This window comes from Dipodomys ordii, unplaced genomic scaffold (genome assembly GCF_000151885.1).
Source record: "Dipodomys ordii isolate 6190 unplaced genomic scaffold, Dord_2.0 Scaffold17, whole genome shotgun sequence".
NCBI classification, from domain to species: domain Eukaryota; kingdom Metazoa; phylum Chordata; class Mammalia; order Rodentia; family Heteromyidae; genus Dipodomys; species Dipodomys ordii.
Genome location: NW_012267233.1, coordinates 7,954,528 through 7,977,469, shown reverse-complemented (window position 1 = coordinate 7,977,469; position 22,942 = coordinate 7,954,528). Strand labels below are relative to the sequence as shown.

Sequence of the window (22,942 nt, the reverse complement as noted above, 5' to 3'; positions counted from 1 at the left end):
TTTTGTGATATAGGATTGAGAAAGAACACGGGGCTACCTCTCTTCTCCTTTTACTCTGGAAAATTCCAATATTTAGTTATGTTAAGTACAGTAAAATTTAGAGACTACTTAAAACTCTGTATCAACTAAAAGAATGTAAAAGCCCTAGATAAAATCAATACCTCTTTAAAAAAATGTCTCTGTTATAACACAGAAGTGTTACACAAACATGGAGGCCTTTGTTAATGATTTGCTCACCAAAATGGGAAAGCAAAGGGTCAGAACTGACATTTCCTGATTTCCTACCATGTGACGTATATTTTAAAAAAAATCTTAATTGAGTCTCATAATTTGTTAGGAAGGAAATGTTTTCATTTTTCAGATGAGAAAACATCCCAACAATGAAGGATAGGGAACTTGCCACATAGCTAGAAAGTGGGAGGGAAAGCAGAATTCATATTTAGATCTATATTGACCCAAACGCAATCATGAGCTGGTGATCATGAGATGGCACCTTTCAGCTTTCAACCACAGGGAGCAAAGGAATAGGCTGAGCACTGAACTCGGGGTTCACAGGAAGGCCGCACCTCCAGTAGCTGTTTCAGCTCCCTCCCATTTCTTCTCACCATTAGCCATGTGGATATGTGAGAGAACTCTATTTAACACAGTTGCCAGAGGCCCCCAAAGGCCCTGATCTGCTGGATAAAACATGAGGAAGGCCATCATAGATACCTATCGACAAAGGAAAATGCATTCTTCTACTGATTTTCTCTTTGGGACACTTGGGGTGGGGGTGGAGCAGGCGCAGAACAGGGGTTTGAACGCAGGGTCTTGTGCTTGACAGCCAAGTTCTCTTCACTTTTGCCCCCAGACCCTTTGCTTTTCATTATTTTTTCATAGATAGTCTTGCTTTTTTGCTCTTAACAGCCTTGTGTAACCATCTTCTGTGTGTGCTTCCTGTGTAGCTGTGAAGATAGATACTTACACCAGCTCCCAACGTTTTTATTTTTGGGGGGAGATGGAGGAGTGTCTCAGGAACTTTTTTTCTTGGGCTAGCGTTGAACAACAAAACCCCTGATCTCCATTTGTGCAATAGTTAGGGCTAGAGATGTGTGCCTATATGAGTATCTGCCTATCACATCTCCCCTCGATCCTGACACACAAGAGTATGTGAAGCCACTGAGTGGGAACAACACCATCACCAACACTATCACCATCATCCAGATACCCAGGAGCAGATGTCAATCCAGCCCACAACACTAGTCTACCTGGGCGCTACTCACCTGGTCCCGCTGCTTGATTCGTTTGTAAATATATTCAGCAAATGGCTTGCGGGGAATAAACTTCCCATCTCCTGCAGCGACATTGAAAACTCCAGCTTCATACACCACTTTGCCTCTGGAGATAGTCACCAGCGGCACTCCATGGCAGACCATGCCCTCAAAGATGTTGAAGTTGACGGCTTGATGATGAGTTTGGGCTGAGATAGTCCTGTGTTTGTAAAAACGTACAGCAACAACAATAAGCAAACAAAAAGACACAGCCCATCACAAGCTCATTTGAGGAAATAGAACATATTAAAAGAAGAATGACTTAGGAGAAAATTTAGCAACTCCATTAAGTCATCGCTTCATCACTGTAACGAGTGACTTTAAGAATAGAACATGGCATTACCATTTCATTACAGAGTAATTACATTTTCTAAGAGAACAGCCCCAGAGATCATTCTTTAAGGTGATAAATGAGGATGGAGTGGGTGGGAAAAGGGCACCATCCCTCACGGTTAAGTTTCTAGACATGTTAACAAGCGATGCATTCTCCCATCTTTTAATCACACACATTCAAACACACAAGAGTCTCTGACCTGACATGAACACGCTGACCTGACCCCCAGCTCTAGTGAATCGGAACTTCTCTGCAGATCCAGTGGAGGGCTGCTCAGCACCTGCCCAGGTCCCACGCCTCCTGCCTTCCCAGAGGCCATCACTGCTCCATACTTATCAAATTGAGTTGAAGGCTGGGTGTTGGTGGCTCAGGCCTGTAATCCTAGCTACTTAGGTGGCTGAGATCTGAGGATGGCGATTCCAAGTCAGCTCAGGCAGGAATGTCTGTTGGACACTTATCTCCAGTTAACCAGCAAGCAAAAAGCTGGAAGTGGAGCTGTGGTTCAAGTAGTAGCGCATCAGCCTTGAGCAAAAAGCTTAGGAAGAGTCCAAGCCTCAGTACTGGTATACACACACACACACACACACACACACACACACACATTAAATTTAGTGCTGATGGAGGGAAAATATTCTGAAAATTTCCCCTTTGTGGCAAAATTAGAAACTTGAAGACAATGGGAATAACCAAGTGTATTAAAATTTATTCTACTAGCATATTCTATGTCATATGTCTGTATATTTATCATCACTCTAGGTAGCACATTTTTATTTTATTTTATACTTTCTATCAATAGTTATATGCATTTACTTTTTTTTTTTTGCCGGTCATGGGGCCTGAACTCTGGGCCTGGGCGCTGTCCCTCAGCTCTTCAGCTCAAGGCTAGCACTCTACCATTTGAGCCACAGTGCCACTTCCAGCTTATTTTGTTTATGTGGTGCTGAGGAATTGAACCCAGGGCCTCATGCATGCAAGGCAAGCACTCTACCACTGAGCCACCTTCCCAGCCCCCCATATTTTCTTTGTACATTCATCCATTGGTTGATACTTGGGTAGATTCCAAATCTTGACTCTTATGAACACAGAAGCACAGGTGTCTCTTGGACATACTTTGGATATACACGCACAGCAGGATTGTTTTATCTCAGTAGCTTATTGACACTTTTCAGTCTCATAAATATGATTGGTGACTTCCAGATTGGGTATTTGGGAATGCTGAGTGCTTCCTTTCCTTAAGTCTCATTGAATGGAAAAGTGAAAAGAAAAATCTGGCAGCAGTGAACAGTATGCGTATAGTCTGGGTTCTAGTAGAAACTTCTATAATCCCTCTCAGGTAATGCTCCACTGAAGTTCTCAAGGCTGTGTCCGAAGAAGAGCAGCTGAAAGCCCCCAAGCCCTAATGTGGGGAAACTAAGCTGAGAACCCCTAGGTGTTGTGTGCAGACTTTGAAATGAACAAGAAAACACTTGCCTGCTCTTTGCTTCTGCATTCCTTTATCCACCTTCTGATTTGGTTTCTGATCTCAATCTGCCCACACAGAATGTTGGTCGGCAATGCCTCATGAGCGTTTTCTCCTCCCTTGAGTTTCTCATCTCATCTCAGTCAGTGACAGCACCGTTTTCTTTTCTCATCTCTCCTCAAGCTTGGTGGTCCTACGTCCCCCACCAAAATCACAAACCTTCCCTCTCCTCTCCCTCTCCACTGCAACTACTTAGCGGCTATCACACCATCACCTCTTCACTATAGACTTTTCCAGAAACCTCTTCCTGGCCTCTTTTACCCGCTCTATAGAATTGTTCAAATGATCCTTTAAAAATGAAAGGCAGAGCCAGGCACTGGTGATGCACACCTGTAATCCTGGCTTACTCAGGAGGCTAGCTTCTGAGGATCAAGGTTCAAAGCAGCCAGCCTGGGCAGAAAAGTACATGAGACTCTTGCCTCCAATTAAACCACCAGAAAAGCTGGAAGTAAACCTGTGGCCCAAGTGTGCTAGCCTTGATCACAGCACCCAGACCCTGAGTTCAAGTCCCAGGATATCTTTCTCTCTCTCTCTCTCTCTCTCTCTCTCTCTCACACACACACACACACACACACACACAACATTATGTCACTTTCCTGCTTGAAACAATAACTATACACAATATGGATACCTAAAAATTAAAAAAAACTGCTCTCAAAAAGCAATATTCATGATGGGAAAAAGAAAAAGGAGTCTCCAGTGCAAGCACATATTTAATCTCTACAATGCCAAGCACAGCTTTCCTAGACTGAGCTTTAAAGAGTCATCAGAGAACATTTGATTAGTTAGATAAAACTTGAATTTTTCAAAAAGTCTACAATAACAATGGCGTTTTGATGTGCAGTTATCTTCTGACATGTTTGTGTTACTAGCTGAGCACTACCTCTACCAGGGAAATTCACACACATGTGGACATGTACATAGGAAAAGATGAAACAGGAAGCATGCAAAGAACTTTTTGAGGTCTGAGAAAAATGCACATGGAGGATTCAGAATTTCCTCAAGAGTTCTGATTATATCTGTGATTTAAATTGTAGGTTGACACAGAAAAAATGTCCAATCAGATTTCTCTGCCTCCTGCCAAATACAGGTCATTACCTTGACTTTCTCATCCTTGGGGTTAGCAAAAGAAGGTGGACAATTGAGACAACACCTATGCAATTTCTTGATAATAGGGTATTATGGAAATGAAGTCGAGTTAACAAAAATGCAAATCCTAGGTATTATCACCAGCCACAGAAAGAATGTACTTCCACTGTCACATTGGAAGGTGTCTGACAAGGGTGTCATTCGTTACCCAACTCTTTCCTTCCAGCCAGGAGCTGTAATTCTCCCATTCTTAGGCGCTTCAACACTTCTGAAGCTTTGCAGCTTTCTTTACCCTGAATGCCCTCCTCCCTCCTGCCCCCTCCCTCCCTGCAAGCTGCTGAGAATCCAGACCTGTTCTCACTGCAATCAATGTCATAGGTGATGGCCAATCAATTGCCCTAAGCTGATCACCAAAAGCCCTGCGCCTGTATCGACCCCACTGTATGTATGTTTTATGATTGAATCAAAGTGGATTTGAGAAAATGCTGCTCTCCAAAAGTTAACCTTGATGACCCAGTATGACAGTGAGCATCTCTCCACCTGAATGTTAGTATCATCCAAGTTTTGTGTTTTAGGTTGTATTTTTTTTTCTTTTTGTTGCTGAGAATGGAATCCAGGGTCTCACACATGCCAGGCCAAGCAAGTATTCTAGTATGGAGTTAGACTTCCAGCCCCCATCTAAGAATATTATAATCATCTTTTGAACAGGCTCATTACCCTAAGTGTTGTACACTCTGATCCCCTGTGTTTTACAAATACAAAGTGACCCAACAAAAGGGATTTCATGCTTTGTCCTTCTATATAGTCAGATCAGCTTGATTTCCTCCCTGCTCTGCTGTCCTCTGAGACGTGACTGTGCTTTGGAAATAGAATTAAATAGTAAGTCAACGTCCAATCTAGAAGTTCTGTTCAGAACTTGATATTTCTGGTGAGCTGCACAACTTAATTAGTAACATGTAATTAGCTGCATCTTACCAAATCATATGAAGCACTTGTTCATTGATACCTAGTAATATTTGGTAATAACAATATTATCAATAATAAGAAATCTACAGTCATATATTGTTTCCTTATTTGCTCCTGGGTAATTCTCCCCTAGAACTTTTTAAGAATATGTACAAAGCCCTGGTGGCTCATGACTGTAATCCTAGCTACTCAGGAGGCTGAGATCTGAGGATTGTGGTTCAAAGCCAGCCCAGGCAGGAAAATCTGTGAGACTCTTATTTCCAATTAACCACCAGAAAACCAGAAGTGGTGCTATGGCTCAAGTGGTAGAGTGCTAGCCTTGAGCTGAAGAGCTCAGGGACAGCACCCATGCTGCCCCATGACCCAAAAAGAAAAGAAAAGAAAAGAAAGGTTTCAAGTTCAGTACCTTATGAGTCTCTGAGAGATAGAAACCACTTTCCCCTGTGGAAAACATCATGATATGTGTAACTCTTTCATAAGAGAGTTAAAAAACATTGTTATATTTTCCATATTTAATTAGTAACTTTCAACAGTAAAAACAATGTAATATCATGATGCATAAACATTATGAAGAATTGCTTAAATACTAGGGACAGCTCCCAGGCCTTGAGTTCAAACATAGGACCAGCCCAAGAAAGGAAGAAAAGAAAGGAAGAAAGAGAGAGAGAAAGAAAGAAAAAAAAGAAAGAAAAAGCTGGGCGCTCGTGGCTCATGTCTATAATCCTAGCTACTCAGGAGGCTAAGATCTGAGGATCGCAGTTCAAAGCCAGCCCGGGCAGGAAAGTCCGTGAGACTCTTATCTCCAATAAACCACTAGAAAACCAGAAGTGGCGCTGTGGCTCAAGCGGTAGAGCGCTCGCCTTGAGCTGAAGAGCTGAGGGATACCGCCCAGGCCCAGAGTTCAAGCCCCATGGCTGACCAAAAAAAGAAAAGAAAAGAAAGAAAGAAAGGAAGGAAGGAAGAAAGAAAGAAAGAGTAAGAGACAAAGAAAGAAGGAAGGAAGAAAGAAAGAAGGAAAGAGGGAGGAAGACTGACAGAGAGAAAGAAGAAAGAAAAAGAAAGAAGGAGGAGAAGAAGAAAGAGGCAGGCAGGCAGAAAAGCAGTCTATCTTGGGTGGTTAAATAGAAGAGGTATTTATCAGATATAAGATGCTGGATGGCTTATGTAATCTCCAGAAGGTCTAGAAGACTAAGCTGAGAGTCTGTGTAGCCAGGACCTATGCCCCAGGCTCGCCATTGAGCTGACAGCCCCACTGCTGCTCTAGACACAGATCTAAGCCATGGCTGCACTACTGGAACCTTTGTCACTCAGCTCCAAACACAGAGATATCTTCCTCACCTCACCAGGATGAGCTCCTGTGGCATCTTCTTCTCATGAGCTCAGCTATGGAGGAGATGGGAAGGCATGGTACTGGCTTCTGCCTTGGCGAGAATTTCCTGGAGGATGAATGCACACAGGAACAGAAGCTCAGGGGGCTGGGAAGGTGGCTCAGTGGTAGAGTGCTTGCCTTGCATGCCTGAGGCCCTGGGTTTGATTCCTTAGTACCACATAAACAAAAAGAAAAAAAGCCGGAAGTGGCACTGTGGCTCAAGTGGTAGAGTGCTAGCCTTGAGCTGAAGAGCTGAGAGACAGCGTCCAGGCCCAGAGTTCAGGCCCCACGACCGGACCCAAAAAAAAAAAAAAAAGAACAGAAACTCAGGGACAGCATCGAGGCCAAGAGTTCAAGCCCCAGGACTGGCACACATGCAAAAAGGTATAAATCTGAGTCCTTTCTTGAATGCCCACCAGGCACTGCCCTGGGAGATGCCCTGGACAGGAGTGAGTACTATCCACGGCCTTTGACTTGTGTCTCAGATTGTGCCACAGAGCACACAGAACTAGGCCTGCCCCTCTCTGAACAATTCCTGTGTCTTCATTGTGGTATAATACAACATCCCCCATATTTATAAGTTCTCCAAGGACGCTCCCTCCAAGGTTTCCCTTGGGCTGGTGTGAATCCATGTTCCAGCTTGTATCACCTCTCCAGCAGAGCTGGTAGGCTCCTCATCGTGCCACGAGTGGACATTTCTTTGAATGCAGGAGAGAACCCACATGCTCAGGCTCAAGCTAAAAGCCAGACTCAGCCAAAGGGATGACAGCATCATTATAAGGGTCAGCAGCACTGGAGTTCATGCTAGCAAATGTCCATGCCGATTCTGTGGGCCACTCAGTCCTGTCCTAAAGCAGACAAGGTGGCAACACTGTAGTTTCATCCCTCTGCACTCATTCGCTCACTATCTGCTACCTGTTTTCCTTTATGAAACTTGCTTTCCTCTAAGGAGATGGCTGGCAAATCTTTCAGCCATGGGGTTCTCTCTGTCCTTTACCACCTAAGATATTCTTAATCACCTAAGATATTCACGAACAGGTGAATGGATAAAGAGAATGTACATATATATATATGTGTGTGTGTGTGTGTGTGTGTGTGTATATATATATAAAATATGTGTATGCAGAGTATTATTCAGCCATGTATGAAAATACCACACTGAACATTATTTGTATGTGCAATCAATTTATTTGTAACACATATAAATATGTACCATTTATGAGTACTAAAAATAGGTAGCAATTTTTTTAAGAGCCCATGGATGTCTCTAAGGCAAAGTCCCAAAATGTCTGTGACTCAGAAAGAACTGAGAAGGTTTTTTAACAAAGCCTGCCTGCAGGACAGAAGTAATCAGGAGGAGATGCTCTCATTCCATTTGTGAGTAAAAACGAACTGTACTATACATGATCAAATAGTTTTCAAATCTAACAGTATGCAAACAAGCACAGAGAAGCCTTTGGGAGAAATACCTTCTTTCTCATTACAGAAAAGCTATCATGCCGACCTGCTGCTCTGCTCGGGTAGAGATGAGAAGAACAGGAAATGATTAATTCTTTCTCTCTGGGTCCCTGGGCCATTGCCTCCTCATTAGCAGATTCCCAGGAAAGGTGTTTTCCTGGTCACCCTGCCCCAGGGAGAGGCTGCCCTTTGTCAAGTTCACTGTGAATCTGGATTAGAGAGAGGTGTCACAGGCATATCTCACTGTCGAGATGTCACCCTTGTCACCCTGCATCCCACTTCACAGTACAATCTGCAAGGTTGACACCAGCTGGGAAGCAGAGGCCCCAAAGAGAACTTTAAACTATGTTTCTCCTAATCAATAGCTTTGATACTACCCACATCACAGCTACAGAAACACATTGTGTCCCTTTGCAAATAGCTCTCTATCAAAGAGCTTCATGCCCTTACAGATGAGAAAAATCACTGGAGCAAAGCCTGGGGGAGGCAGCGACATTGCCCGTGTGCATGCAGAGAGCATCCCTGGGAGGGGAAGAGCACTGCTGAGTGTACCCTAGGTCTTCCTGACCCCAGAGAAATGTATGTTCTCTTCCAAATCAGTCATTGTTTTGGCAAGGATGGATTCTTATCTGGTTGCCATGAGAACCAAAAAAAAAAAAAAGTTAATAGACTCATGTCAAGGCTATTAGTGGTGTTTTTAAAATGAGACTGCATTTCTCCATGTTATATGATACCTGCACATTTGGCACTGAATAATGATAGTTCATCCTGTTATATCTTCCCAACAGCCTTACGAGGGAGGCATGATTATTGTCCCCATGTGATAAAAGAGGCTGAGGTTCAAAAAGAAGATCTATCATGTACCCTAAGGTACATAGCCTGCTTTCATGTAACAGAGGCAGGAATGTGAGTTAGGCCTTTGGCTTCAGGGCTCAGGCTCTTACTGCCCTTTCAAAGCTTTGTAGGGTGCCTCCCGGAGGTCACTCAGTGAACAACAATGCTCTTCATCCCCAGAAAACAAACGGGACTCAGCTCTTTCATTCCATGTTCCCTTGGTCTGTTTTCTGTTTAGCACCAAGGATTTAAGAAGCTGCTAAAGTTTCCCTAGGCTGAAATTGACTGGTGATTCTCAATGTGATCAAGATAGCAGATTTTCCCCCGTTTCTGAGGCGTGTTCCAACAGCCTATTTCCAGCTACGTCTTCTGTCAATTTCCTGGACATGACAAGTTATATAAATGAGATGCAGAGCGACTACAGCTCTGGAAATGCTAACTGGTGCTACTCCAAGTTCCCTGTCATTACCAAGCAGAGTTGCCACTCACTGCACCCATCAATCATCCTCTCTCCACTCAGACTTCCACACCTACCTCCTACAGAGGAGAAAATGGAAATTGCTCCAGTTACATTATTAAATCTAAATTGGATGATAACATGGAACTCTATTGGTGCTCTGTGGATGACAAAACATTTCATGTAGGTTTATTAAAACACTGCTAAAGAGTTATCTTAAAGGAATAAACAGTTGGTATCACCCATCATTTTGTCCTTGGAGCCAGGTGATCCAGGCCGTGGATGGTGGTGTATATTCTAGGAGGAGGAATTGGGTAGAGATGCTGCAAATCTGCCCTTAGAGTAGGTACCATGTCCTTTGCTCCTGCGCCTCACATAGAACCGAACAAGTAGAGGCATTTTACATGCATATTGTTTATCTGAAAATAAGGTCGTAGTAAATTTCTGGATAACTATTTAACATAAAGTAGTTCGTGTTCTATCCACTAGATTTCAGAAAGTAGGAAACTAAAAATAATTCAGTGTCTTGAAGGAAAAGGAATTGAATGTGAATCAGCCATGCTAGCATGAATACTAGGAGGAATGTCCTATGAATATTAAACAGCTAAGTGCTTATAGGTAAGGGATGATTATTAGCTTTTGGAAATCTAGCCAATTGGCCTGACATATTGATAAGAGTTGGAAATAACTTCCTGAGGTGGTATATGCATAAGTCTTCTCATTTTATTGTCACCTGCCTGGCAAGCTACTTTGCCTTTGACAAGATGACATTGCTTAACAGACTCATCAGCATAACGTGAGCAGCAAAGGATCTTTTTTACATAGAAATATTGGCTAACCCATGTAATGTCCTTCTGAAAGTAACAATAAGGTCGGATGCCTATATTATGTTCAGCTCTAATGCCAGGTTTTGGAAAAGAAAGGAAACAACTAGTATAGAAAAGGAAATTAGGCTCCCAACTGAGGGCATAGGAAAAGAATCTGCATGGGTAGAATTATCTAGGGATCTTCTAAACTTCACTCCCCTCTCTTATTGAAGGGAAGATGACCTATTTTGTGTGTGTATGTGTGAGTGTGTGAGTGTGTGTGTGTGAGTGTGTGTGTGTGTGTTGGTATTAGTGCTTGAACTCAAGGCTTAGATATTGTCCTTTAGCTTTTCTGCTCAAGGCTGATACTCTACCACTTGAACCACAACTCCCCTTCTGGCTTTTGGTAATTAATTGGAAATAAGGGTCTCAGAGACTTCCTTTCCCTGGGTTGGCAATCATCAGAGCTCAGGCTCCTTAATAGATAGGATTACAGGCACAAGCCACCAATACCCTACCGAAGGGAACAAAAGGTGTTAGGGAGCATCATCAGGGTAGGTGAGACCAATCTGACACCAGACACTACTTTCTCCACAGTCTGGGAGTGAGGTGTGCTAGTGAAAGAGAAAAGGAACTTGCTTAGCGAGGCCAGATAACCATGAAATTCAGAAAGACTTAGAAACCTGAAGGCCTGGTGAAATCTACAAGATAGGTTCCATCTCCTTTAAGAGCAAGAGAGAATTTTCAGCTGAGCGATCCTGAGACTCAAGCTCTGAACCCCAGCACTCCTGAGAAGGCTACAAAGCAAACTGAATGACCCTCACCAAAGAATTTTCATTTCCTAGTCAAAACAAATATTTATGGACTCTGCTCTTATGCTAGGCACTTGAAACATTATCCTATTTAATCCTTCCCTAAAACATGAGATATTATTACTACATGAGAAAACTGAGGCTGGAAGAGGTGAGACTGTCCAGGACCCAGGAAGCAAAGAGCAAAGCCACACCACGAACTCGGGTGTGTGAAAAGCCTTCCCTTTGGTGATGAAAAGTGGCTCCTGTTAACCTCAATCTGCAAGTTCATTTGGAGGTCGCCTGAGCCAGTCACTAACCAAGCAAAGTACACACACAGGCACTATGCTTACAATACTCCTGCCACAGCTAGGAAGTTTCACCTACTGCTGACTGCTCAAAAGCCATCAGTAGGATTTGAATTGATAGACCCACTTAAAATCCTGAAAGGAATTCATTCAGAATCCTTTAAACTTGAATGGGATTCAGCTGGGCAGAGCCAAGTAATCTTCATCAGTCACTATTTGTTTTGTGGGGGATATAGGGTCTCTTTAGCCCAGGCGAGCTTCTCCAATCACTCTTTAATTTTTGGCTGTCTCGGGAACTGAAATCAGCATCTTGCACTTGATAGGGAAGTTGCTCTACCACTTGAGCCTTGCCCCAGTCCTTTTGATGTTTACTTTGTTTTTCAGAAAGGGTCTTGTACTTTAACCACCTCGGCCAGAGGACTAAGATCCTCTTATACTTGTCTCATGTGTAGCTACAATTACAAGCATATGTCATCGTACCCAGCCCTCCAATCCTGTGTTGATTCACTGTCTGAGGAACTGGCTGTGGAAAAAACAGACCATGAGTTATAAAAGTGCCAAAGCCTTCTTAACTGTCTTGGTATGAATTGGAATTGGTCTGTCTATCCAGGAGCTGACCTTGGATAGTTAATGAAAGGGATCTGCAGTCTCCTAATCTGTAAACCAGGGGTTGACAAACTATATCACCTAGCCCACAGACCAAATCTGGCCCACAGCTTATTTGTATCAATAAAGTTTTATTAGAAGGTCACACTCATTTACTTAGTTGTCTATGACCACTTTCATACTGCAATGGCAGACAGGAGCAGTAGCAACAGAAACTCTGTGGCTCACAGAGCCTAAATAATTACTATTTGGCCCTTCACACAAAGATTGGTTTTTGTCTGCTCTAAGTGTCCCCAGTAGTAGAAACAAAGCAAAACAAAAATACAAAGCTCTAGAGGGAGTAATTAGAAGACCTAAAACAGGAAGTCCAAGACCAATATAAAGGAGAAATGGCAAACAAGAACAAAAAGGGAAAAAGGGGGAGAAGTACAGAAAACAATAACATAATAAAAAAGAATAGCAAGAAAATCCATTTAAAAGGGACTAAAATTGTGAAAACAGAAGGATACAAAAAACTACAACAAGTTCCAGGCAAGGGCTGAGCATCTGTAATACTAGTAGTACTTGGATCTACAATGTCTCCTTTAGTCTCTAACAGCCCACATTACTATTCACCATTTAACCAGTGACGAAATGGAGACTCATAGAGGTTGAGTTACCTGGAACCTAAGTCCACAACCAGAAATCAAATACAGAAGAGGGTGCTGGCCCTGTTCACTCCCTCTCCTGCCACTGTGACCCTGGCTCAAAGAATGAATGAGGTGTGATGCTCTTCACTTACTGAAACAACTCCCCAGAATGCTTGGAATTTTCATGGCCATGAATGACTTTCCATCTGGGTGATTGGACAGCTCATCATCTCCTTCTGCTGGCATGCTCTAGCATCTCATCCACCTGCCTAAAATAGAGCATCTTAGAGGCTCTGTCAGAGACAGATGCACAGACTCAGAGTCCCAATCAGAAATCATGTGACCCAATCCCAAAAGCACCTGTTTCTCAAAAACATCAGGAGCCATTGGCTTGCAGGGTATCAGGGCCAATGTGGTCCTAACATACTGCTAAGCAGGCACCAGGCTTGTAGTTGAAGATAGGGAGGCTGAAAAGCTGCAGAAGTGCAGACTGCCAGCCTGACTCAGCTTCTTCATGGAGCAGCCTCAGGGCAAAAATCACCCACCTAGAAACTGGGAGGGGAGCAGCACTCGGCACCCATGACGAGCCACAACCAGACACCCAGAGAAGCGCTGACTTGAGCAAACTGGGGGTAATAATAGCCCAGCTTAAGCGATGCTTAAAATGCTGGGCACTTTTGCAAAGAATTCACGCATATTAACTTGCTGACTCCACGTAGCCCCTTTGATAAAGGTTTTATCATTCATCCCATTTGTCAGATGAGCACACTAAAGCAAACCAAGGCTATAGAGCTCACCCAAGGCTACATGATTACCAAGGAGAGTACTTGAGTCTCAATCTGGTTCCAGAGACCAAGCGTCAAGTCCTGTGCTGTCGGCTGTTCCTTGACGGCCCTTTGTGGAAGCTGCTGCAGAGCAGTGCCCAGTGCCCGAGAGCAGACACTGCCGTTGGCCAGGCTTCCTCGGAAGCCCCACCCCCCATTCTCTTGCCAAACTGGGTGAACCCAGCAAATGACTTCACCTCTGAACCAATGTCTTCATCTAGAAACAGACACCCTTGAGGATAATGGCGCTCACACTTTCAGAGGGTCCAGAGTGGAGTGAACAGCAGCCACTACATGTGTACCTGCATCTGCTGATCCGATCATGATGCAGGGTGAGCACCACAGCTTCCTTCAGAGGCTCGTGTCCTGGGTCAGGTGTGTGTGCTTCACTTTTTGGCCAAGGGCAGACATGAAAAGTAGGGGAACCTTGAACAGGAGCTGTGACTCCAGCCCAGCCTTGTTGGCCCTACCCCCACTCTTCCTGAATCAGCCTCATCTCCCCTTCCCAGTTATCTGACCTCTGCTCCAGTATCAGAGGCAAAGACAACTCTCCTACCACTGTACAAGGCCAGGTCGTACGCATGTATGTTATGCATGCATATGCACACATACATGTATGTATACACACACACATACACAGTAGCTTCTACTACTTTAAATTGAGCACTGACTAACATAGCCTGGTTGAGTTACTTCCTAGATCAGAAGGATCTGTGTATGTGTGTGTATGCACATGTGCAGTATGTGTGTACCAGTAATGGGCTTGAACTCAGGGCCTAGGCATTACCCCTTAGCTTTTTTTGTTCATGGCTGATCTATCAGTTGAGCTACTGCTTCATTTCCAGCTTTTTGGTGGTTAATTCGAGATGAGTCTCATGTATTTTCTTGTCAGAGCTGGCTTCACACCATGATCCTCAGATCTCAGTTTTCTAAGTAGCCAGGATTATAGACATAAGCCATCAGCCCGTGGCTTGGGATCTCTTCCTTTCTCTTTTGGAATCCAAAAGCATTTACCCTTGACATCTTCATTTGCTTTCTTGCATTTACTAATAACTCTTCAGTGGCTGGAAGCCCTGGCCAAAGTCATCTCTGATTAATATGATGATAATAAAGATATCTAGGTGTGGCTTCCATTTACTGCATACTTAAATGTTAAACTGTGCTAGAAGCTTTTCCTCACCATGTTATTTAATCCTCAATGCTATTCTATGGAAGTAGAGTTACTTTATACTTCTTTTATACACAACTCACCTCTAATCATAAATAAAAGCCTATGTGGCTAGAATACAACGTTGCTGTTATGACCTCCATGCAGAATGCAAGTCTGCAGCTAAATGCATATATAAATTCTGCCCATCTTCTAGAAATACCAGAGTTCCTTAGGAGGAAAACATAATTTAAAATAGGATAACTAGAGATTAAAATTAGAGATTAGCACAAGCTTCACTTTTTTACTTTAATAGGAATATCTTTAGAAAAGAAGTTAATAGCTGAATAGACTATCTTCATCAGCATAAATTTCTATGAAAACCTTTCCCCTAAACTGATAACTGAAGAATGAGTCAACTTTTAAGACCTATTGTCATGTTTTCTTTTAGAACCTGCATACAAATTATTCTCAGAGGTACCAGAAAAGTATTATCGCTTGAGGCATATATATGAAAAGTAGTAGTAGGTTTGCTATATATTCAAGCAGTATTAGAAATACTGGCATATTAAAAACAAAACAACCACTCAGATCTTTGATCATATTGCTGACAGTCATTTTTGCATCATTAAACTCTTTTTGTCTCTGATTTCTCACTTAAATGAGGTAGAATTACTAATTAGGTTTATAGTGTTACATAAAGAAGGGTTGGGTTTCTTAAATCTAGAATCTCAAGAGCATTATTTCACAGCTTTGGCCTACTCACTCTATGCAAACCTTCTTTACTTCTGGTTTTAGTCAGAAAAGAAAGAAAATGGAGATATAATCTAGGTGGAAGAACATAGGAAGCTATCTGTCCCTGAGTTGATCACTCATTCATTTAGCATGTACTTGCTGTTTACCTGCTCAGGGCCAGGTTCTGGGCTAGGGGCTGAGATGAGTAGTAGAGAGACAGATGGAAATCCCTGCCCCCCACGAAGCTGACACTCTAGTCATGATGTTTCTGAACTGCTATAAACATGATTCTAACATATATTGAGTCATCAACATTTCAATAATAGTAGCATGCATACAGTGCTTTATAGTTTACTCAAGTCACTCTGTGTGTGTGTTAGTGTGTGTGTGTGTGTGTGTGTGTGTGTGTGTGTGTGTATGTATGAAGTACTGGGCTTTGAACTCATATCCTCCAGGTTTTTTCACTTAAGGCTGGTGCTCTACCACTTAAGACACACCTCCACTTCTGGCTTTTCCTAGTTATTTGGAGAAAAGAGTCTCCTGGATTTGTCTGCCTAAGCTGGCTCTGAGCGTCAATCTTCCTCAGATCTCAGCCTCTTGTGTAGGTTTATATTATAAGCTTAAACCACTTGCATCCAGCATGAATCATGTTCACATAACCATAGCAATTTATTTCTCAAAAGGTCCTTGGGGAGTTTGCAAGAAATGTGACAAACTATTTCAAAAAAGATACAAATAATACCTTACCCAAAGAACAATGAGCAGTGGGTTTGAATAGATACTTCTTTACAAGAAAAAATTCTAATGACTAACAAATGAAAAAGTGTTCAACTTCCTTATTGTTCAAATATATGCAATTGCAGCTGAAAGGTAACAATTTTTACCCTTATAAAAAAAAAGGAGAAAAAAATCAAAGGCAAAGTAAAAGATTGTGCTGTATCAAATGATCATACTCTCTATAAGAGTAATTCTGCTTCTAGTCATCTATCTAATGGAAATAATCAGAACATTGGTTTTAAAATAACAAAAAAAGTATAAAAGTTACCCATGGCTATAAAAGCTGGCAGAAAAAAATTTCCCCCTGAGGCCACTGCTCCATGCTATCAGGTGGAATATTTGAGAACCAAAGAATTCCAAAACACATTTGGATCATCTCAAAAATAGATAATGGTCCTACACATGGTAGTATCAAAGGGGCCTTCTTGTGAAAATGTGATTCACAATGTACCTTGAAAGACTACATCAGGGAAGAAGAAATGAAATTATAACAGAACAAACTGGGATCCTGGACTATTGTAGTTATCCTAAAAATGTTCATTTCTTTTATGAGAGAGAGAGAGAGAGAGAGAGAGAGAGAGAGAGAGAGGTGTGCTGCAGAGCCTTGCACACGCCCAAGCTATGCCACAAGCCAAACATTTATTCTCTAGGATTCCACATCCTACGTGTCATTTCTTTTGACTTTCTGCTAATTATAAATATCTAGTGTGCATCATTTAATGCATGCATGATTAGAAAGATATGTTTCTTACAGTTTTACCACGTACTACCAATAGGAATGATCTCCCTCCAATATTTCCAAATATTGGTACCATTATTACCATGTGCACATTTCACAGAAGGCAGGGAACTAACTTGCCCTTGACTCTGGTTACTTCCTTCAGCTCTATCTAAATACTTCTTAAACATTGGGCCACACATCCTCACCAATTAGATCCTCAATTCTTTTAGGGTGAGATTTTTTTTTGTGGGTCATGGGGCTTGAACTCTGGACCTGGGTGCTGTCCCTCAGCTCAAGGAGAGAGCTCTACCACCTGAGCCATAGTGCCACTTCTGGTTTTCTGATGGTTTAGTGGAGATAAGAGACTTTCATTCCCCGAGCTGGCTTTGAACCTCAATCCTCAGATCTCAGCCTCCTGAGTAGCTAGGATTACAGGCATGAACCACCAACACCCAGCTAGGGTGAGAAATTTTCACTCACCTCTAAGTACAGTGTAATGACCTCATCTGGTATGCAGTAAATAGGTAGATGACTAATGAACGAATGAAGCTTTTGCAGTGGCATCTGTCTCTTCTCTCCGGCTCACTTTCAATCTTTCTCTAGATTGTTGGATGTGATTTTTAGCCCTTTTTTTCCTTCTCATTTTCTTTACCTCCTTCTTGCCTGAATCCTTATCCTCTCAAGCCAGATTCTAACAACAGCCTCTGACCATTCTCCATCACTCGAGTCCATCACCCTACGTTAATATTTAATTAGATTTCCCAACTGATGGTCTTACACATAAGATTGGACCTCCCAGAGCTAGTGATGGTCAGATATAGACAGACCACCTTTGACCAAACACCTCTCTCCAGGCAGGCAAACGGTCACAGGGAAGGCTTAGCCTCAGGGAATTTCCATGGACAAGGTATTGACAGTGTGTAAACTGGCCAAGGCCTTGGCAAACCAGGACACATTGGTTACACTTTTCTATCCTTCTAGTCTCCAGATCCCTTTTGCCTTACCACCATGTTCTTATACAAGAATGCCATTTTCTGCCTTGAGTCAAGCAGAGGCTAGAAAGTCCAGAATTAGACTCAAACTGTCACTCCAAGACATTCAGCTCAAGCTGAAATGCTTCTGTACTTTACCTAGCATCCAAAGCCCTTGGCAGATAGGTCAAGAATTAATCCTCTCTGCAATTCTTTGCCATTCAGCTCTCTTCACTCTCTAGTGTCTATGTTATCCCTTAAGTACATCATTCTCATTACTTTCCATGTGCCTCTGACATTGGGATGCTTCACCTACCCCATCTGCCTACTCAGAGCCCTTTCCCAAACCCAACCTGGCTTTCTGTGAACTCAAGGGATTATTGGGACCACTCATTAATCAAGGATTTAAGCACATAATCCATTGTCTATCATTTATACTGATATAATGAGCTGTTTAATTTTTCTTTTCCAAAAATTATTTCTCTTTCTCCATGTTCACATCTTACCTATCCAATCAAACACAGCCTCTTTAATAGCAGAAATGATCCCTTGTATGTATGTCCCCTAGAGTACTGAACAATGTCTTATTTGTAGAAAGCATGCAGCAAATATTTGTTTACAGGTAATTGATTAGTACTGTCTTTCCCTCCTACCATGTGAGGAATTCAGCAGTCCTTCTGCTCAGATAAATTCTCCAATCTTGTGTGTATGTGTGTGTGTGTGTGTGTGTGTGTGTGTGTGTGTGTAAATTGCTTCTCATTATTCTTCTTCCGGAATCTTATCTTTGCTTAAATGCCTGGCAGGAAAATAGAACTGAGAGCAAAGCAGGAACATTTCCTGGTGAGAAAGAAAGGGCAGAATCATGAGGTGAGGGGGGGGGGGAGGAGGCTGACAGGAAGAAAAGATATCAGAAAATGTAAAGAAACCACCTTTAAGAAATTTGGAGAGGCAGAGAGCATGACAAATATAGAAAAGGATTTAGAGAACAGGCAGAGAGAAAGGATTTCATAGAGAAGAAAAACATAAAACAAAGCTCGATTAGAAGACAGCCAAAGAAACATGTGCAAAGAGCCCAGAATGAAAGCCAAGCTCTGCCCTGAGAGGGGTGGCCCTTGCTGACCCCTGCAGAAGGTGCTCTCCATGGGCCCCCGCACAGATGGCAGGCCTTGTGCACATGGCCAGGGCGGGCCTGCATTACCCAGACAGCTTGCAGCCCCAATTACAGGACCGAAGGCAGGCACAGTGAACCGATGGAAAATTTCCTTCAGGCAACATCATCACAGCATAAAAAACAATATTGATCCATTTGCTTCCCAGCCAAAGAGAAAATCCAGTTAGACAAAGGAAATTAGGTACTAGGTTTAATGAGACTCTAGTCCACAGCTGCAAAATCAACCTAGTGTACCCTGCCTCTCCTCCTCAAATTCTTCTGGGAGGGCATTTAGTAGGTGCTCTGCAAGCAATGCCAATTCCTTTAAACTGAGAAGTCAACTGCTTTCTGGTGTCCAGAGGGGCCCCTTGGCCAGCAGGATGCCATTGAGACTGAGGTCCAGGAGCACTGGCAGCTTTGCAGAGATGCGTGCACACACCGGCCAAGTACACGCCTGTAATCAAGGACAGACATGCAATCTGTTGTCCTGGAGCTCAGTGAGGAAGCCCTGACCTTGGATTTGTGGCTTTCAGCTTATAGTCAAGAGAGTAAGGAACCCAAGAACTCATTTTGTGCAAAATCTGGGCAGCTATAATCAGAATCCCTGATGAACAGAAAGGGTTCAATGCCTGTGCACATGTGGGCAGATGCCAATATTCTACATTTCATGGCCTAAGTGGATAGTTACAACACCAAACTAGGTACAGACTCAAGTCTAAGAATGAGAATTTGGTAATATAACCTCTAAGCCTGAGTCATCTCCAATTATCTCCTTGCCACACACAGTCCCAGCTCTAGGCCCACAGGCTTAGCTATGATTCTGGAGTAGACTATCTGGCCAGGGAACCTGCAGAACTGTGGGCTTACTCTACAGGGAGAAGTAAAATCTGGAAGGTCAGAAGCACAGGTTGAAACCCAGTGACAAACAAATGCTTCATTGTATCCTCTTTGTGTACTACATGACTTAGTGTCCGAGTCTCTGGGTCCCTGGTGGCTGTATTGCATTTTATTCACCTCTGTATTCTGTGAACATGCAAAACCTATCTCATAAAAAGCATCGTAAGTATTTTTGCTTAAATATTTGGGGTTTCACTCAGTATGTTACCCAGCCTGGCCTCAAAACTCTTGGACTTGAACTATCAAAATAATGAATTAGATTCTCAGAGAATATGAAATATAGCCCATAGAGTAGCTATACCAGAATCCCAAACCTTGATTGTGGCAAGGGCAATTCCTCAAGTCTGGTTTATCTGCTTTTCTTCTTTCTATCATCAACCTTTCATTTGCATCTTTTGGTGTTAGACTCTCTCATCTTCCTCTTCATTAACTGAAATGTGACTGTGAGTTCATAGTGCATTTCTAATTTCAGTGTGTTTTAGTGACTTTTCTAATTTCAGTATGTTTTCTAATTTCAATTCATCATGGAGAGTCTTTAAAAATCTACATAGGGCTGCATGCTGGTGGCTCAGCCTGTAATCCTAGCTACTCAAGAGAGTAGCTGGGCTAAGGATAACTAAGGATCATAGTTATAAGCCCACTGAAGCAGGAAACTTCATGAGACTCTTATCTGTAACTAGTCATATTCCAGAAGTGGACCTGTAGTGAAAAAGTAGAGCTCTTGGCCTTGAGCAAAAAAGCAATGGGCTAGCACCCAGGGCCCCCTCCCCCTCCACACACAAATTCTCATAGGAAGCCAATGCCTGTGGCTGACTTCTGTAATCTTAGCTGCTACCCAAGAGGTTGATACCAGGATGCTGGAATCAGGCCAATTCAGGCAAAAAAAAAAAATTCATGAGGCTCCATCTCAACAGAATAAGTTGTAGTATTCTCTTCCTTATCATCTCAGCAACAGTGGGAGGCATAAAATAGGAACATTATGGTGTAGGCCCATGCCTGGGCAAACTTTAAGACCATATTGCAAAAAAATAGCCAGTGTGAAAAAAATGTATTTTTAATATTGTTTAGAGGTCCTGGGTACTTCTTCAACTACTGTGATGATTGTTAATTACATCAAATACATCCAGGGACAAATAAAGGGAAATACCTAACACTTAAATAGAAAACAGAACAAAATAGTGACTAAAGCAAAAAGCAGAAGTTACCAGCTCTGTTGGCCCTGCTTTTACTGCCTGGGTACAGAATGGGATTGAGATGTATCATTTGCTTCCATCCATGATATGGATCCCCAGCCATGACCCAGGCCCAATATATGGGTTTTAAAGATGGAATTCATGGATGTAGACTAAAATAAAATGGAGTAGAGACCAAAAGAGAGTTGTACATCTTAGGGAGTTGTACTACTTAGGTAGTAAATCTCCTAACAGCAAGGGTAAGGAGGACTCTGACCTGGGAGTTGAGTTACAAGCAACTTTGCAAGCTTCCAAGTCTTACCTTACTCTATGAGTCTAAACCAGGGGAACTTGCCCTGAGTGAGCAGCGGAACTTCCTGTAGAGCTTTGCTGAAACAAACGTGACTGGATTATGTCACCTCTAAATCCCTGAGGCAGCAGGTGACAGGGAGAGCCTGAGAATTTGCATTTTCAATTAATTCCCAGATAATAATAAAATTGATAACCCGCAGAACATGTTTTGAGAGACGCTAGAGGAGAAATGGGGGAGAATGCGGTCAAGAGTTCTGGTGGCTAGTAATCCTAGTTACTCAGGAGACTGAGATCTGAGGATCGTGGTTCGAAGCCAGACTAAGGAGGAAAGTCCATGAAACTCTTATCTGCAATTAATTTTAGAAAAAGCTGGAAGCAGTGCTGTGAGCTAGCTCTGTAGAGCATTATCTGTGAGCAAAAGGCACTCAGAGACAGCACCCAGGCCCAGAGTTCAAGCCCCAGGACTGCCCAAAGAAAAATTTTTTTCTTTCTTTTTAAAAAATGGTAAAATGTGGATCATAAGTCAGTTCCAAGAGCAGGTAAACAAGGTCCAGAAAAAAATTTACACATTTGTTCACTGGTATACAACTAATAGGGTTTATTTGTTCAACAAATAACTGTGAGTTCTTACAATACCTGAAACCATACAGGAAGAAAGGCAAGTGCCAAAGACAAAAACATAGACAATGTATCAGGTGGGAATGAAAATAAAGCAGATGCTTAGTTAGGAAAGCCTGTGTCTTTTATAGAACCTCTCCTTAGTGCTTATTTCTGCCCAATTTTAATGCCGAGAATAAATTATGCTTACTCTGGCAAAGCAAATGATCAATGATAGACTGGACCTCTGTGATTCATTTCTAAGCGGCTTTTCTTTTATCATTTGGAAAATAAAACACAGCTATTAGTAGTACAGTCCCCAGAAATCATTTCTAGTTCACTTGAAAGGTTCAGTTGCATAAGAACATGTTTAAATAAACAACTTGGAATAAATAGTGGCTAGAATTTTAACCCAGATGTAATGCAAAGCTAGCTCTTTTTCATGCAGAGACCAAACTTGGTTGTTTTTTTTTTAAGCTGTCTTTTGAAGGCCACAAAATGAATCGTTGGTGGTTTGTTTGAACAGTTTCACTGCAAATAATTTTTAAAGGGTGTCAGCTCTAGGGACATTGAAGAATTCTGTTATCAGCAGGGTGTGTTAGCCAGAAGAATCTATCCAAGTTCCTTAATTTTAGTCACTCTTGGTGAAAATAGGAAGTGCACAAGTAAAATGGAAGGTGAAGATTTTGTATGAAATATAATTCCAGTATCTTTGGGTTCTGAGTGACAACTGAAGGCTAGTCATTGCTCTGCTAATTTTACAAAGTGACCACCTGTTATATATCGAGCCATCTAATGAATGACCCACCTACTATGTGCCAAGTATTTTATGTGCCTGATCTTAAATACTTGAAACAATGTTATACAATAGATTCCATGTGCCTGAGGTTGCATGCAGCTTGTAAGTAGGAGTAATAACTTCATCCCAAAGCCATTGTCCTTCCACTGTGATACTGTCCCCCCAGTTGCTCCACAGCAGGCTGAATTTGTCCAAACTACAATGCTGAAAATAACTTAGTTCAGCAGAACTCACTCCTCAAGATTCTTCACTATCATTTGCAAAGAAATCATCATAATGACCCTATAAATCTATGATAAATTGCTGTTAGATTGCTCTGTGTGTGTGTGTGTGTGTGTGTGTGTGTGTGTGTGTGTGTGTGTGT

At 42.3% G+C, this 22,942-nt stretch overlaps 1 protein-coding gene across 1 annotated transcript in view; it reads right to left on the bottom strand.

Moving 5' to 3' along the window:
* Positions 1-22,942, bottom strand: part of Dpys (dihydropyrimidinase) — a 72,802-nt gene that overhangs the window by 8,499 nt on the left and 41,361 nt on the right. The window contains 1 exon segment of the mRNA XM_013012585.1: positions 1,263-1,470. Within this exon segment, the coding sequence (XP_012868039.1) occupies positions 1,263-1,470 (208 nt within the window).